This window comes from Acanthisitta chloris, unplaced genomic scaffold (genome assembly GCF_000695815.1).
Source record: "Acanthisitta chloris isolate BGI_N310 unplaced genomic scaffold, ASM69581v1 scaffold20432, whole genome shotgun sequence".
Lineage (NCBI taxonomy): Eukaryota > Metazoa > Chordata > Aves > Passeriformes > Acanthisittidae > Acanthisitta > Acanthisitta chloris.
The window spans coordinates 132,394-147,088 of record NW_008663005.1 but is presented as its reverse complement, the minus strand read 5'-3'; the positions used below and the strand labels follow the sequence as shown (position 1 = coordinate 147,088).

At 41.1% G+C, this 14,695-nt stretch overlaps 1 protein-coding gene across 1 annotated transcript in view; it reads left to right on the top strand.

The window, feature by feature from the left end:
• The window catches only part of CDC42BPB (CDC42 binding protein kinase beta (DMPK-like)), a 66,481-nt gene that overhangs the window by 28,778 nt on the left and 23,008 nt on the right, over positions 1 to 14,695 (top strand). The window contains exons 7-20 of the mRNA XM_009070803.1: positions 810 to 1,058; positions 2,012 to 2,091; positions 2,708 to 2,874; positions 2,972 to 3,091; positions 5,031 to 5,164; positions 6,022 to 6,264; positions 7,871 to 7,981; positions 8,732 to 8,976; positions 9,158 to 9,263; positions 9,776 to 9,900; positions 10,862 to 10,967; positions 12,937 to 13,085; positions 13,649 to 13,743; positions 13,831 to 13,910. Of these exons, the coding sequence (XP_009069051.1) occupies positions 810 to 1,058; positions 2,012 to 2,091; positions 2,708 to 2,874; positions 2,972 to 3,091; positions 5,031 to 5,164; positions 6,022 to 6,264; positions 7,871 to 7,981; positions 8,732 to 8,976; positions 9,158 to 9,263; positions 9,776 to 9,900; positions 10,862 to 10,967; positions 12,937 to 13,085; positions 13,649 to 13,743; positions 13,831 to 13,910 (2,010 nt within the window). The remainder of the gene's footprint in view (positions 1 to 809; positions 1,059 to 2,011; positions 2,092 to 2,707; positions 2,875 to 2,971; positions 3,092 to 5,030; positions 5,165 to 6,021; positions 6,265 to 7,870; positions 7,982 to 8,731; positions 8,977 to 9,157; positions 9,264 to 9,775; positions 9,901 to 10,861; positions 10,968 to 12,936; positions 13,086 to 13,648; positions 13,744 to 13,830; positions 13,911 to 14,695) is intronic.

The window sequence follows — 14,695 nt, the reverse complement described above, 5'->3', positions numbered from 1 at the left end:
GGATTGAAATTAGGTGGCCTTTGAAGCCAAACCACTCTGTGATTCTATAATATAAATATGCTGTTGTCTTTTATTGCAAAACAAACAAAACCAAACAAAAACCCATCCAAAAGCCCTTCTTGACCCCATAGTGGTAGTAGTAGCAAGCTAAAATACAAGTAAAGTTTTCCCAATTTTTTTCTCCCTGGAGTAATTTCAGTTGTTAGTGGTAATTACAATTTTTAGATCTTATGTTTGTTGCTGCTAATAGAAATGTTTTCTAAATCTAGATGATATTTTGGTAGGAAAAGCAGGGATTTAACCTATAAATTAGAAAAATACATCTTTAAATATAAATATTCTGTAAAGAATTGACTGCCATCCTGGGGTTTTAGGAGCTGAAATTAGTTAAACCTCAAGGTGTACCTCTTCAGGAGATCAATGGACCTCTGACTAAGAATACCAGTGAGGCTCTGCCTTTATTGTGTGATTTTTAATATATTGTAGTGTGTTAAAATTCCGGTATGTCTTAAAAAAAAAAAAGTTTGCTTTTCCTAGGAGAGTTACTGTAATCACAGCTAGTTTCAAACAGATCTGTGCTAAAGAAATTGAAAGGTGATTTCCTGTCCTGAAAATCCATTTTAAGACAAAAAGTCTCTCACTGAATGTATTGAACTGTGCTCTGCCTCTGCTCACTGGAGCTAGGACAGTATGTGACTGTTCATTTCCAGTTTTATTGGTGTAATTTAGAATGTTCTTTTTGAAATTGCTGTTGAAAGTGATGGAATGGATTCCTTCTCTAAAAATTTCTCTGTTTGTTTTGCTTCTAGGAACGATTTCAGTTTCCATCCCATGTTACAGATGTGTCTGAAGAAGCAAAAGATCTGATTCAGCGACTTATCTGCAGCAGGGAGCGCAGGCTGGGACAGAATGGGATAGAGGATTTTAAGTCTCATGCATTTTTTGAAGGACTTAATTGGGATAACATCCGAAACCTAGAAGCACCTTACATTCCAGAAGTTAGCAGCCCTTCTGACACCTCCAACTTCGACGTGGATGATGATGTACTAAGAAATCCAGTGAGTCTTTGTTTATAAATATGACAAATGAAGTCTGCAGCTTTGTGGCACTATGAAGTAGTAGTGAGGACTGATTGCAAAACAGATAATGTAAGAGATGAAAAATAAGTCACTTCAAATGTGAAAAATCCAGGTTTTTAATCTCTGGTGTTTTGGGTTATCTAAAATCATGAGCAGCACTTGCCAAAATTACATGGTCAGTCAATATTTAGGTGAGGAAATAAAGCTTCCTTAGTTGCCCTTTCAGTTTACCTTTTCAAGAAGGATTTATTCCTTTAAAAAGATGGAAAAAATCATCTGTCTTTAGAAACACACATATATTCTCTATATATTCTATATATATATTATCTCTATCTATCTATATATGCAGTTGCAATCACAGCTGTCCAGGTGGGAGGACTCACACTGCTACTTGTCCACTCACTTAAGAAGCAAGAGGTTGGATTTTGGAGTTGGGAACATTGCTGTTCCGCTCCATTTCCCTGGGTAGTCGTTTACAAACTCCACTCATGAGGAGCAGAGAGCTTTGTGGTAATTGGTTCATCAGCTTGTATTCCAAGAAATGAGGAGCTTTTGGCATGTTTTTTGATGACGTGTCTAACAGTAGCTGGAGCACTAAAGCTAACAGCATGCATTCTGGTGCCAGGTCACTTCTAATTAGGAACTTGAAATTTAGGGTTGTCATTTACTGGCTGCATTGTGCTTTGAACTTGTTGAAATGTTGCTCTTTCCAGTGCCAGTTCAAGAGGCTCCTGAATTCAGGTCATTATATAAAGTGATCTAATCTGAAATAAAACTTGTCCAGGGACAATGGAGCATAACTGCCTATTGTCAGTTGGTGTACTAAGAAAAGTCTTACCATTAGCTGTGTCTCTTTTAGCTGTTGAGGCTAAATCAAATGCCTTTCACTCTGTATGAGTTGTTGGGTTTTCACTCGTGTTGTTTCCATGCAGGATGTGGTGCCACCAAGTTCTCACACGGGCTTTTCTGGATTGCATTTACCATTCGTTGGGTTTACATACACAACTGATAGGTAAGCAAAGGATATGTTGTTCATTAAACTTGTTTTCTAAATGCAGCTAATTGTAGGAAATTCTCATGTTATAAACATGTAGAAAAGTTGATGTCCATAGATATCTCTTCCTCAGGGAAGGAAGTGCAGGGACAGCTCTGACCTCTTCTCTCTGGCCACCATGGACTGGACCCAGGGAATGGGCTGAAGTTGTGTCAGGGGAGGGTTAGGCTGGAGATTAGCAACTGGTTCTTCTTCCCCCAGAGGTGTTTGGGCACTGAACAGCTCCCCAGGGCAGTGTCACAGCCCCAAGGCTGACAGAGCTCCAGAGGTGTTTGGCCAATGCCCTCAGGCACAGGGTGTGATTGTCAGGGATGTCTGTGCAGGGCAGGAGTGGGACTGGATGATCCTCAGGGATCCCTTCCAGCCTTGGATTCTGTGATCTTCATTCTACAGGAGCATACACAGTAGGTGATGATTAATGACTTTACCCTGAGAGTTGTCTCAACAATAACAATTACTGCACTAATAGTTTTTGTAGTTTTGAGGTGTGTGTTTGGAGGAATCCCAGCATGTCACTGCTAGGGACTGCTGTGAGCATTTATTAGAATGTTCTGACTTATGTCTTTGTGTTTAGCTCTTTATCTGATAGAGGCACTTTAAAGAGTGTGATGCAGTCTGACACAGTAACCAAAGACACGGATGTGCAGCGTGATTTGAAGAACACCTCACAAATAGAAGGCTATGAAAAGAAAATACGGAAATTAGAGCAAGAAAAGCAGGATTTGAACAGAAAACTGCAAGGTTAGTGTTGTGTTTGTTTGGATTCTTAGTCCTGTTCGTTGGGAGGAATTGGAACCTGTTTGATTGAAACTCTCTGCCTTTCTTCTCTGATCTCAAGAATCTACACAGACAGTGCAGAACCTCCAAGGTCCAGTATGTGTTACAGTCAATGCAAGCCGTGATAAGGAGATTAAAAAATTAAACGAAGAAATTGAACGGTTGAAGAACAAATTAACAGGTAAGCCTCTGGCATGGTAATTACAGTAATGCAATTTATTTTGCTGCTTCTAGTAACACGATCTGCTGTGGTTTTGCAGTAAGCAGAATTAATGTTTCTGAGGTACTTAAAGTGGTTTTTAAAGCCTCCTTCACTATTAAGGGGCATTTCAGTTTATCCAGATATGAGAGCTTAACTTCTCCCACTTTCTTGGCCTCATAGCATGTACTAGCATGAGAAGCCTAGAGTGCAGTGAATTGTGTGGATGGATTCAGTGAAATATTCTGTGTGTTGTTGGTTTCCCTGAAAATCTCAGGAGATCCTGTTCTCTTATACCTCATTTTTTGGGGGAGTGTTGTTTTGGAGGGGTTTTACTTGGAGACAGGTGTAAGAGACAGGGGAGAGAGAAGGTAACATAAGGGGATGTATAATAATAGTTCACATTTAAATACTTCCGAGCTCCTGCTCCCTTTGTGTTTCTGTTTGGGGCTGCATTAATTAGGAAGCACCAAGTGTTGCAGGAAAACAAACACTGGCGGCTGTCCTGAGGGAGGACTGACTCATCCATAGCACTGAAAATCTGTTCCTTGACAATGCTATTAGTTTATCCATATAAATCTCCTGTTAGTGCCTAATTTTTAAGTAGGAATCAGTGCTAAACAAAGTGGTAGTTTGGAATCCTAATGACTTGGCTGGGAGTGTTACAGGGCCCTGCAGTATAGCATAAGATAGATGCTGAGTTGCTGATCTTTTTATATATTTTTTTTCACCATTAGTTTGGCAGTATATCCTTTTTGTAGGTGTATGCATTGCAAGAAATCAGCTCAGCGCTCCTACACAGATTATCCTTCCAAAGAAAAGCTGTTCTTGGGTATTCTGAAATTGGGTTTGAAGCACAGTAGTTGGGTTGGATGCAGTCCTGATCCATGTGCTCTGGGATGGCTCTGCTTGAGCAGGGAGGTTGGACCAGATGACTCATTGTGGTCCCTTCCAGCCTGATTCTGTGATTAAGGTGCTACTTCTGCAAATGGTTCAGGTTTATCTACCTCTTCAGCCATTTGTGTCCTGTTAAATATATTAACTCTAGCAGCATGGTCTGATTTAAAATGTAGTAGTATTGGTTCATCTAGGGTAGGAGGAAGTTTGTGCTGAAGTGAGGAAAGGAATAATCCTTGAAGCATTGCAGCAGTGCTGGGGATCCCTGAATACATAGATCCAGTTTCCTGTTCTGCCACAGACATCAGTGGAACTCAAGTGAGACAGTTATTCCCGGTTTAAAAGAAGTAGTAATGAAAACAAAGGGGAGAATGGCAGTTCGTTTTCTTACCAGTTCTAAGACTGAACAGAAATACTGAGATGGGTAGGGGTTTTTTTCACTTAAAAGTGATAATTTCAAATCAAATTCATTTACTTTTCTTTGAGAGTACAGAGAGGACTGTACTGCCAGGAGAGCCACCTGCCAGGAATATGGGTGGTCAGCTCTCCAGCTTGCCTCCGGCAGGATGGTATTTTCTTCCCAGACCATTCTCACCTAGGCTAAGAAATAAATAGTCCTTGGCTGTGTTGCTGGGTGCACTGATGGCTGACTAACTGTAGCCTTGCTCATTGCATAATGAGAGCTAGGAGATACATTACTACAAGTAGGAGGAGAAGAACTCAAGTTTATTTTAAAGCTTTCAGGGGGTGGAAGTTGCATTCCTCAAACCCAAAGCAAAGCCCTGTGCTAAGGCTGTTTCACTTAGTGATAACCATCTTTGGGAGGATTTCTTTAATGGGCTGAGAAAACTTTAATTATTTGGAGGTGTCAATGCCCCAAAATGACCTTAAACAGTCTAAAATGGTGGGAACGGGAAAGAAGTTGATTTTCCAAGTGAAGTGATGCCAGTTTGCTTGAGTGATGTTGCTTGTTTTATTAGTGTTGATTTGGGATCAGTTACCTTTAATATGTCTTAACCTGCAGATATAAGTAAACTGGAAGCACAGCTTGCAGATGCAGTGGCTTTTCGACAAGAACATGAAGAATCTATACACAAGTTGAAAGGAGTAGAGAAACAGTGCAGAGTACTGAGGCAAGAAAAGGAGGACCTTCATAAGGTATTGATCCAGAGACAGATACAACTGAACATGGTCATGCAAAGTAGTTATGGGACAGTTCTGTTGTGATTGCAATATTGTGTTTTAAATGCTGCTTTTGAAAACTTACTGAGATGCCAGGGAACCTGTTCAGCAGTATAGTAGTTTTCCACAGTACTGTGCTTTCTTTTTTGGAAGTTGATAAGCTTCTCATTTCAAATTGCAGGACTGTTAAGTGAATTTGCAGATGATAGAAAATTGTGAGGAGCTGTTCACCCCCTTGAAGGCAGAGAGACAAATCAGAGAGCTGGGAACCACCAACCATATGAACTTTAACAAGGGCAAGTGCTGATTCTGCACCTGAGACAGACAGCCCTGGCTTGTACCTACAGACTGGGGAAGGAGAGACTGGAAGTTAGTGCTGGAAAGGGTCCTGGGGGTCCTGGTCAATGGCAACTTGAATATGAGTCACAGTGTGCCCTGACAGCCAGGAGGGACATCGTGTCTAGAGGGAATGGCCTTGAGCTGAGACAGGGCAGAGTTAGACTGGATGTTGGGGGAAATGTTTTCCCTGTGAGGGTGTTCAGGTACTGGAATATTGCCCAGGGAGGTGGTGGAGCCACCAGCCCTGGAAGTGGTGGAGAAGTGTCTGGATCTGGCACTGGAGGATCTGGTTTAGAGTTTAGGGATTCCAGCAGTGGCAGGTTAGTGGTTGGACTTGATGATCTTAGAGGTCTCTTCCAGCCTTGACTGTTCTGTGGTTCTAAGTTATGTGAGGGGTGGTTGAGCTTTCAAGTCATGCTTATACAGATCTTGGAAATAAACCTACATGGTGTCGAATGACTCTTTTTATTCTGGTTTTTTTTAATCTAAACCAGCAACTTGTAGAAACCTCAGAGAGGCTAAAGATGCAATCCAAGGAGCTGAGGGATGCCCACCAGCAAAGGAAGCTGGCTGTGCAGGAGTTCTCTGAGCTGAGTGAGAGGATGGGAGACCTGCGCTCTCAGAAGCAGAAGCTCTCGCGGCAGCTCCGCGACAAGGAGGAGGAGGTGGAACTGAGCCTGCAGAAAATTGATGCGCTGCGGCAGGACGTCCGGAAATCAGAGAAGATAAGGAAAGAGGTAGCTTGGTCAAGTAGCTCACAGCCACATGTTTCAGCTGCTGCTTATCTCCTGTGTGCTTGTCTTGAAAAGTTGAGAGTGTCTTCAGGGGTTTTTTGGGTTTTTTTTTTCACTTTTTACTCAGGCTGATTTGAATCTGCAAGAAACTCTTCTTGTTGTATGCCCAGCTTGAGTCAGTCTACAAGAATCAAAACACAAGAGCTAATAAGCTGGGACTGTTAGTTACATTAGTTCTTGTGTTTCAATTCTTGTAGTCTCTGACTTGCAGTCAACTCAAAACCTAGAAAGTTTAGTGTCTCCATGTCTTTTGAGGATGGAATATTCTAACTTTGTTGGGTTTTTCAGCTGAATTTTTCTCTTCAGCTGAAGGGAGGGATAGTGATACTGACTAAATATGTGGGTTTCCTTCCTCTGTGGCTAGGCATTTTAAGAGTGTCTGTAATATCTTTAGGCAAGTTAATTTCCAATCAGTGTTCTAGGCAATTTATAGTTTTACATAAGACGAAGTGGATAACCAGGAGAGGGCATAAGAAACAGCTGCTATGGTTAATCCAGAGTGTTTTAATCACTGAGAAATCATCATTTTTTATGTATTCTCTGGGTGAAGTGTAGAAGAGAAAATCAAGAGCTTTATAAACATTGCTGGAAAGCTTCTAGCAAATTGAAGGGCAGTCTATGAAAATGTAGCAAGAGATGAAGTTTCTCAGGCTTTTATCCATGAATAAGATGTGGTAGTTAACTGGGAACTGGCAAAGAGCTGTGGCATCTCATCTCTAGAGCAGAGTGCAGCAGGCATTCAAGTGTTGTTGCTTATTCTGTTAGATAACTTCCATGCAGAGCTTTAAAATCTCCTGTCTTTGTTCTTAAAAGTTCTTCTGTTCTCCCTTTCATAACAGCTGTATCAATCTTCTCTTCACAACATAGTCTGTAAGTTCATTATCTTGTCCCACAGTTCTAAATACAACCCTTTTAAAAACAACTTTGCTAGTTTAGTTTGAACACAGCAAAACAAATCTTACTCTTCCTGTCAGTTTTTGAAACTGCCACTATTTATTGAACTGCAGCAGTTGTCTTAGTTGCCACTGAATCTGAATTGTCATTCTGATAAGCTTTCTGCAGTCAATAATGGATTATCAAGCTCATTTTGTTCCATAATTGCAAGGTAAAAATGTTGAGTGTTTGTATTTGAAGTATTTTGCAGCAATTTGGCTCAAAGGTTGAGATTTTTAAGCTGTCTTACTAGATACTGAGGCATGGAGCTGATCCGTAAATGTGGGAGACTCTTCTTTCACAGCTGCAGTGACTTCCTAGTGCCATTTCCTTCTCTGAGTTTTGCTAGAAGCTGTGCAGTTATCCCTGAATGGACTTGATGTAGTTCATGTCAGTACAAAGAGTCATGAAGTAATCATTGTGCTGCATGAGACAGATGGGTGCCTGGATCACTGAAGGCAAAACAATTACCATGACATTCCGAGATGATTGTTAGAGTGGTGTAGCTTAAAATAGAAATAAGCAAAACTTGCTGCTAGTCCATATGGAGGGAAGGAAATGAATGATGCAGATAGTGTTCTCTCGTGTTGAAGTGACCTAAAATTGCTCGTTGCAGCTGGAAGCCCAACTTGAAGAAGTGGTAGCAGAAGCATCAAAAGAACGCAAACTTCGTGAGCACAGCGAAGTCTTCTCCAAACAGCTGGAAAATGAACTGGAAGCTCTAAAGGTTACATGTTTTTTGGCAAATATTTACTCATGACCCAGGAGCTGCAATTGTTTTGCTTACTCAACTGTAGATACCAGTGGGAGACTTAAAAACTACAGTGTTACTAGCAACCTGACCTAACCCATTGAGATTTGTTTGCCTTTTTTGGCTTGAAAGATTTTAATCATTGGATACTAAGATCTTGAAAATGCCTAGTTTATATAAATTCTAGCCAGATACTAAACCAACATGGTCCAAATCTGTTATCTTTATAATGCATTTTAACCCCTTGTCATAGAGTCATAGAACCATCAAGACTGGAGGAGACCTCTAAGATCATCGAGTCCAACAATTAACCTGTCACTGCTGGAACCCCTAAACCCTAAACCAGATCCTCCAGTGTCAGATCCAGACACCTCTTCAACACCTCCAGGGATGGTGACTCCACCACGTCCCTGGGCAATATCCCAGTGCCTCAACCCCCTCCCCGGGAAAACATTTCTCCTCACATCCAATCTGACTCTGCCCTGGCTCAGCTCAAGGCCATTCCCTCTGTCATCTCCCTGCAGCCGTGGCAGGACAGACCCTTATTAGGGCCATGTCACAGAGCAGTCACTTTTGGGGCTTAATGCTTGGAGACAGCACCTTTTGCATCACTCTGTGCCCAAATAATAAATTTTCCAAACTGACATGAGCTGGACAATTCTGACTTTGAAGAATATTCCCAAAATATGAAATCTCTTCCTGATGGTTTCTCTTCTTCTTCCACAGCTGAAGCAGGGAGGCCGTGCAGCTGGTGCCACCCTAGAACATCAGCAGGAGCTTTCCAAGATCAAGTCTGAGCTGGAAAAGAAAATCTTGTTTTATGAAGAGGAGTTGGTCCGACGAGAAGCATCCCATGTTTTGGAAGTAAAGAATGTGAAAAAGGAAGTCCATGATTCAGAGAGCCATCAGCTTGCACTACAGAAAGAGATCATGATATTAAAGGATAAATTAGAGAAAACAAAGCGAGAGAGGTGAGTTTTTGGGCATGATTCCTTCACTGTGGATTCTTTTGAGTTTGTGTGTTGTGTTGCATGGCATAGTTGCCTGTACTGGCTTGTATTTCACCTTAACTCTGTTGATTCCCTTTTGAAAATCCCAGTATATAAGTTCAGTTACAGTATAAATGTTTCTATTTCTTGTCCATCTCCTTAGGCACAGTGAAATGGAGGAAGCAGTAGGATCAATGAAAGAGAAATACGAGCGTGAAAGATCTCTGCTCTTAGAAGATAACAAAAAGCTAACAACAGAAAATGAGAGGGTAAGTATTTCAGGAAACATTTTAAAGCAAAATATAATCCTTATTGCATTACCTTCTGATGTTTAAGCAGTCTGCTCATTGATCAAAGCAGGATCTGTGAATTTTCAGGTGGTGTCTGAATAAAACACTATGTGTTCGCCATATAAATGTCCAAGATTTGGCTGCGAAGTAGCTTTAGCTCTTTGTGGGATTGATTCCCAAAGCTCAGAGGACACTACCCTCTGATTACTTCATGAAGGCTGCACAGAGTGAAGCTTTGACTGCCTGCCTTCCTGGTGGCTTACAGTTAAACCTCATTCCCCTCTGTGACCTCCACACTTGCATTTTCTTTTCCTTTGTTTTGGATTATTTTGGGTGAACTGACAGTTCTACAAAACAAGAACCTCTTCTAGTTCTTTGCTCTGTGTTAGAACTCCCTCATAGCCCAGGGTGGTCTTGTTTGTTCAGATTCTCTAGGTGTAAAAAGCCTGAAACTGACATCAGTCACAAGTGAAACTAATCTTTTGTTTCAGCTCTGCTCCTTTGTGGACAAACTAACAGCACAGAACAGACAGCTAGAAGATGAGCTCCAAGATCTAGCAGCCAAGAAGGAATCTGTTGCTCACTGGGAAGCTCAGATTGCAGAAATTATTCAGTGGTATGTGCTGTTCAGACATCTAGATATGGCAACTTCCAACTTTTGTAATACTGGTGCTTTGGTTTTTAGTGTATAGCCAGGCCCTTGCTCTGTGTGTGAGAGCAGCAGAAACATGGTAGTTCTGTGAGTTGGTTAACTTTCTCTTCCTCTTTCCACTATTGCTGAGCTGTAATGACAAGTGAAATTGTCAGATGCCATTAAGGACAAAGGAGAGTTTTGGTATTGTCTTTCTTCAGTCGCTGAAGTGATCCTTAAGTCATCCAGTTTGGAATATCTTGATAAATTCATTCAGGAAGATGATTTGAAAGATCGATGTTAACATCTAGAACTTCACTTAGATGTACTAGAGAAGCAGTTGCACTTCATTCATAGAATCATAGAATTTAAGGGTTGGAATGGACCTTAGGGATCATCCAGCCCCAACCCCTGCCCTGGGCAGGGACACCTCCCACCAGAGCAGGTTGCTCAAGGCTCAGCCAACCTGGCTGTGAACACTGCCAGGGTTGGGGCAGACACAGCCTCCCTGGGCAACCTGGGACAGTGTCTCACAGGTCTGTTCTTCCCTCTACAATTAGCTGTTTTAGCAAGCTGTGTGCAGCTATTTCAGCATGCCAGACAAGGAGGACTGGATGGCATCCCTAATAAAAATTGAGCAAGTAATGTGCAGATCATGTTCCAGACTATAACAGTGAATCTTTGCAGAGCTGTTGCTGATGGCAAAAGGGAAACTTCGGTTTCCTTAGCAACTGCCACAATCAAGAGAATCAGATAAAAGACAAAATCTCGAGCAGGCAATCTAAGATGTATTCAGTTTTCTGTTGCTGGGAGAGTTTTCCCTGCTCTGTCCGTTTCTGTTATGTCCCTAAATGCGGTGCAGACACTCTGATAATTTGGTGGTACAGAATTGGGTGCTGTGAGCCATGAAGCTGCTGAGTTACAGGTTTTTGTAATTACCCAACAGGGTGAGTGATGAGAAGGATGCTCGTGGCTATCTCCAAGCATTAGCTTCCAAGATGACAGAAGAACTAGAATCATTGAGGAGTTCCAGTCTGGGGTCACGAACACTGGTAAGAGAATCACAAACATTTAGACTGTTCTTGGGGATGTCTGAGAAGCTACATCTTAGTTTTGGTTACCTGTACATAATCAGAATTGTTTTCTAATAAATCTACTGCTCTGCTTTCTAGTTTTTATCTATTGCTTGCAAAATACAACTAGGTCATCTGATCAGAATTTGGTAATTACAGGGGGTGATTTCTTCATACTAATATCTACCATCACAAACTGCTTTAAGCAGTACAGAGGAAAGAAGAAATTGTAACTTAAATCATGAAAGGGGAAATGTACCTCACCATATTAGATGCAAGTGAATAATTTCAGTTGCTGTTACAGTGAGATAACAGTTTTCTTTGTGAACTAGTATTAGCTGGTTGATAACTGTATTTCTTACTGGTACAAACTAGGGACACACTGGGAGTATGTAGCTTTATGTACATGCAGAGCAATGAGACCTTATGCCATAATTTTCCCACACAGTAGTAACACGAATTCCCAAAAAAAATCTGCAAAATGAAAGAGCTCTCTTAAAGGAGTATGGTTTCAAAGACAAGAAGACCTGCATAAGAAAAGGGAGAGGCATTTGCAACTTGGCATGGCAGCCAGCATCCCTAGCAAGTCCAGTCAGCACAGCCATGCAGAGTCCATCTCCCCTGGGTTACACGGAAGTCACCCACCCCTTCCAAACCTATCAATAGGAGAGAATAGAGCAGGTTATGACTTCTCTGAGCTAACATTTGCCTTACATCATCAAGAGATGATTATAATGTTGAGAGGTTTACTAGGAAGAAAGATTGGATCAAATCAACTTGGCATTTTCATCTTGGCTGCTGCTAGAGTAAAGGACTCTGTCTGTTCTTTCTACTGCAACTGGTTTTGTAACTTCTGTGGAACCTGATCTAAGGCAATTACTTCTCAACATAAAAGATGCCTCATTTTCATGACTGTTATTTGCAGGTTCATGTGTGTCTAGAGAGGTATTCACTAGGGTGTATCAGAAATGTGGTCCACACTGAAAAATGCCTAGAAAAGCTCAGAATATTAGCTGTTCGGGGTAGTAGGGTGGAACTGCATGGTGTGTGCAGACATACAGCATATGATGCTTATCAAGCATAAGAATTGCTTAGGCTAAGGTTGTAGGTATCTTGGGTATCTTAATACCCGGAGTTGTGGGGTTTTTTTAAATGGTTTTCCGCTCTTCATAGGTTTTATATCAGTATGTTTTACATTAAATATTGACATTTATCTCATCTTGGAAAGTTTATTATGTCACTGTGCAAGTTTTAGACTCTTTTCTAGACTGGATAGTGAAAACTAGCTGGTTTTGGTGGATTCTCTCAGTTTGACTTCCATGCTCAGTGATCTGGCATTTTGGTTTCAAGCATAGAACCATCAAGGTTGGAGGAGACCTCTAAGATCATCAAGTCCAACCATTAACCTGTCACTGCTTGAACCCCCAAACCCTAAACCAGATCCTCCAGTGTCAGATCCAGACCCCCCTTAAACACCTCCAGGGATGGTGACTGCACCACCTCCCTGGGCAATATCCCAGTGCTTCAACACCCTCCCAGGGAAAACATTTCTCCTCACATCCAATCTGACTCTGCCCTGGCTCAGCTCAAGGCCATTCCCTCTATCCTTTCTCTCCAACCCTGGCAGGGAGTTGCAGAGAGCCATGAGGTCACCCCTGAGCCTCTTCTCCAGGCTGAACAAACCCAACTCCCTCAGCCCTTCCTCATGCAACATGTGATCTAGACCTAAATATTGTTTTAAATGTTAAACCAACATTAAAATTGCTCCTCACTTTTTTTGTGTAATGAAGTCTGACTATTGACTGATTTTTCAAGCAGCAGGTTAACTGTCCATAACTAATGAAAGGAGTATTCTCTGAACTAATCTAAAAGCTAATTTATGTCTTTGGACAAGAACAGAAATATCATTAAACAGTTGATACTAATATTCAGTAACTTACTACAACAGGATCCACTTTGGAAAGTGAGACGCAGTCAGAAGTTGGACATGTCAGCTAGGCTGGAATTACAGTCTGCCCTTGATGCAGAAATTCGTGCCAAACAACTAGTTCAAGAAGAGCTACGGAAAGTTAAAGATGCAAACATATCTTTTGAAAGGTAATAAGGGCTTTGGTTCTGTTTGGGTTCCAATGTACTGCTCTAAACTGCTGGTTAGAATAGTAGAAGCTTTCTTTAAGTAGTGCCTTGTGCATGGGATATCCCATTGCATAGACTACACTGCTCTTGCACTGTCAAATGAGAACTGTAAAAATTTCTTCAAGTAAGATACAAATCTTGAGCATCTGAGGAAGAGAAATGCCTTAAGAGCAAATTCAAAGCAAATTCAGTACTTGTTTCTTAGACTTGCTGGAGAGTAGACATAGTCTTGGAAAGTAAAAGTCAAACTGCTGTTGGAATAATTTTTTTAGGCAGATACCTGCACTGATAACAGAAATCTCAAGTACAGCTTTAGCTAGTCAAGTAGTGAGGTGCCTATTCAGGTGAAAAGTCAAAGAATCCTTTAAAAAACCAAAGCTCCTAAAAAAAAAAAAACCCCCACAAAAAAAAAGGCATTTCTCAAAACTATGACATGTAGGCCCAGAAATTACCAACCTTGTGCCCTGGCATCCCTGCCTGTGAGACATTTCAGATTGTATTTTGATCACGTTGTGTCACTTCAGTAAATTAAAGGAATCAGAAGCGAAAAACAGAGAACTGTTGGAAGAGATGGAAGGTTTGAAGAAAAAACTGGAAGAAAAATACCGAACAGATTCAGGTAATTAAAGTTACTGCGTTTTCACAGAGTTCTAACACCACCTGTGATGTTGCGTCTTAGCCAAGCCTGTTCTGCTTTTGCTTTTAGGTCTCAAACTTCCAGACTTTCAAGATTCCATTTTTGAATATTTCAACACTTCTCCTCTTGCACGTGATTTGACTTTCAGAGTGAGTTGCTGCATCATAATATCTATAAAAATGTGATAACCGAAGTATATTTTGCTTATGTAAAAGTAACTCTTAGACACTACATGGCACGTTTGGATTTGGCATATTAGCCAAGTCAATGTGGCACAGAATTGGATGCCCAGTAGATATCAGATTGCTTGGCATTTTGTAGGGAAGCTGGCACCTTTGGGAAATATCCTCAGAAGGTCACATTAATTTAGTTCTCATTCTGGCTTCTTTGTTGAGGTTAATCTCAAACATTTGGCTAAATATTCTGGGGTTTTTTTTTTTTTTGGAAAAGCTGGGGCACCCTGTTACAAATGAGGGATTAACTGCTTTGCAGTGGGAAGGTGCTAGTTATTACCAGGCAAAGTGTTCACACAGTTCAAGGAGTGTTTAAACAGATATGTAAAACTGTTGGCTCCAGTTCTTCATGGAGTGGTTAGAGCAGAAGGAGCTGGGAAGACAATCAGAGGGCCCACAGATGTTGGTGTAATAAGTTTATCATGACACACCCTGTGATCCTTAGAAAACTAATCATACAAATCACAGCTCCAAGTAGGCGTTTCACTTGAGATGATTTGTGGGTTCCCTGAGGAAGCAGCTGTTAAATGCAACATTGAATCACATTTCCTTACTTCATGAACTGTTGATCCATGAAGATTTTTCTGGATGTTTTTTGCATTATATTTTGCAAAGCATAGGCAGTTTAGGATAAAACCAAGAGCTTGAACTGGAAAGAATAATCTGCTAAAGGGGCTCAGGTTAAAACCTCATCAGTCTAG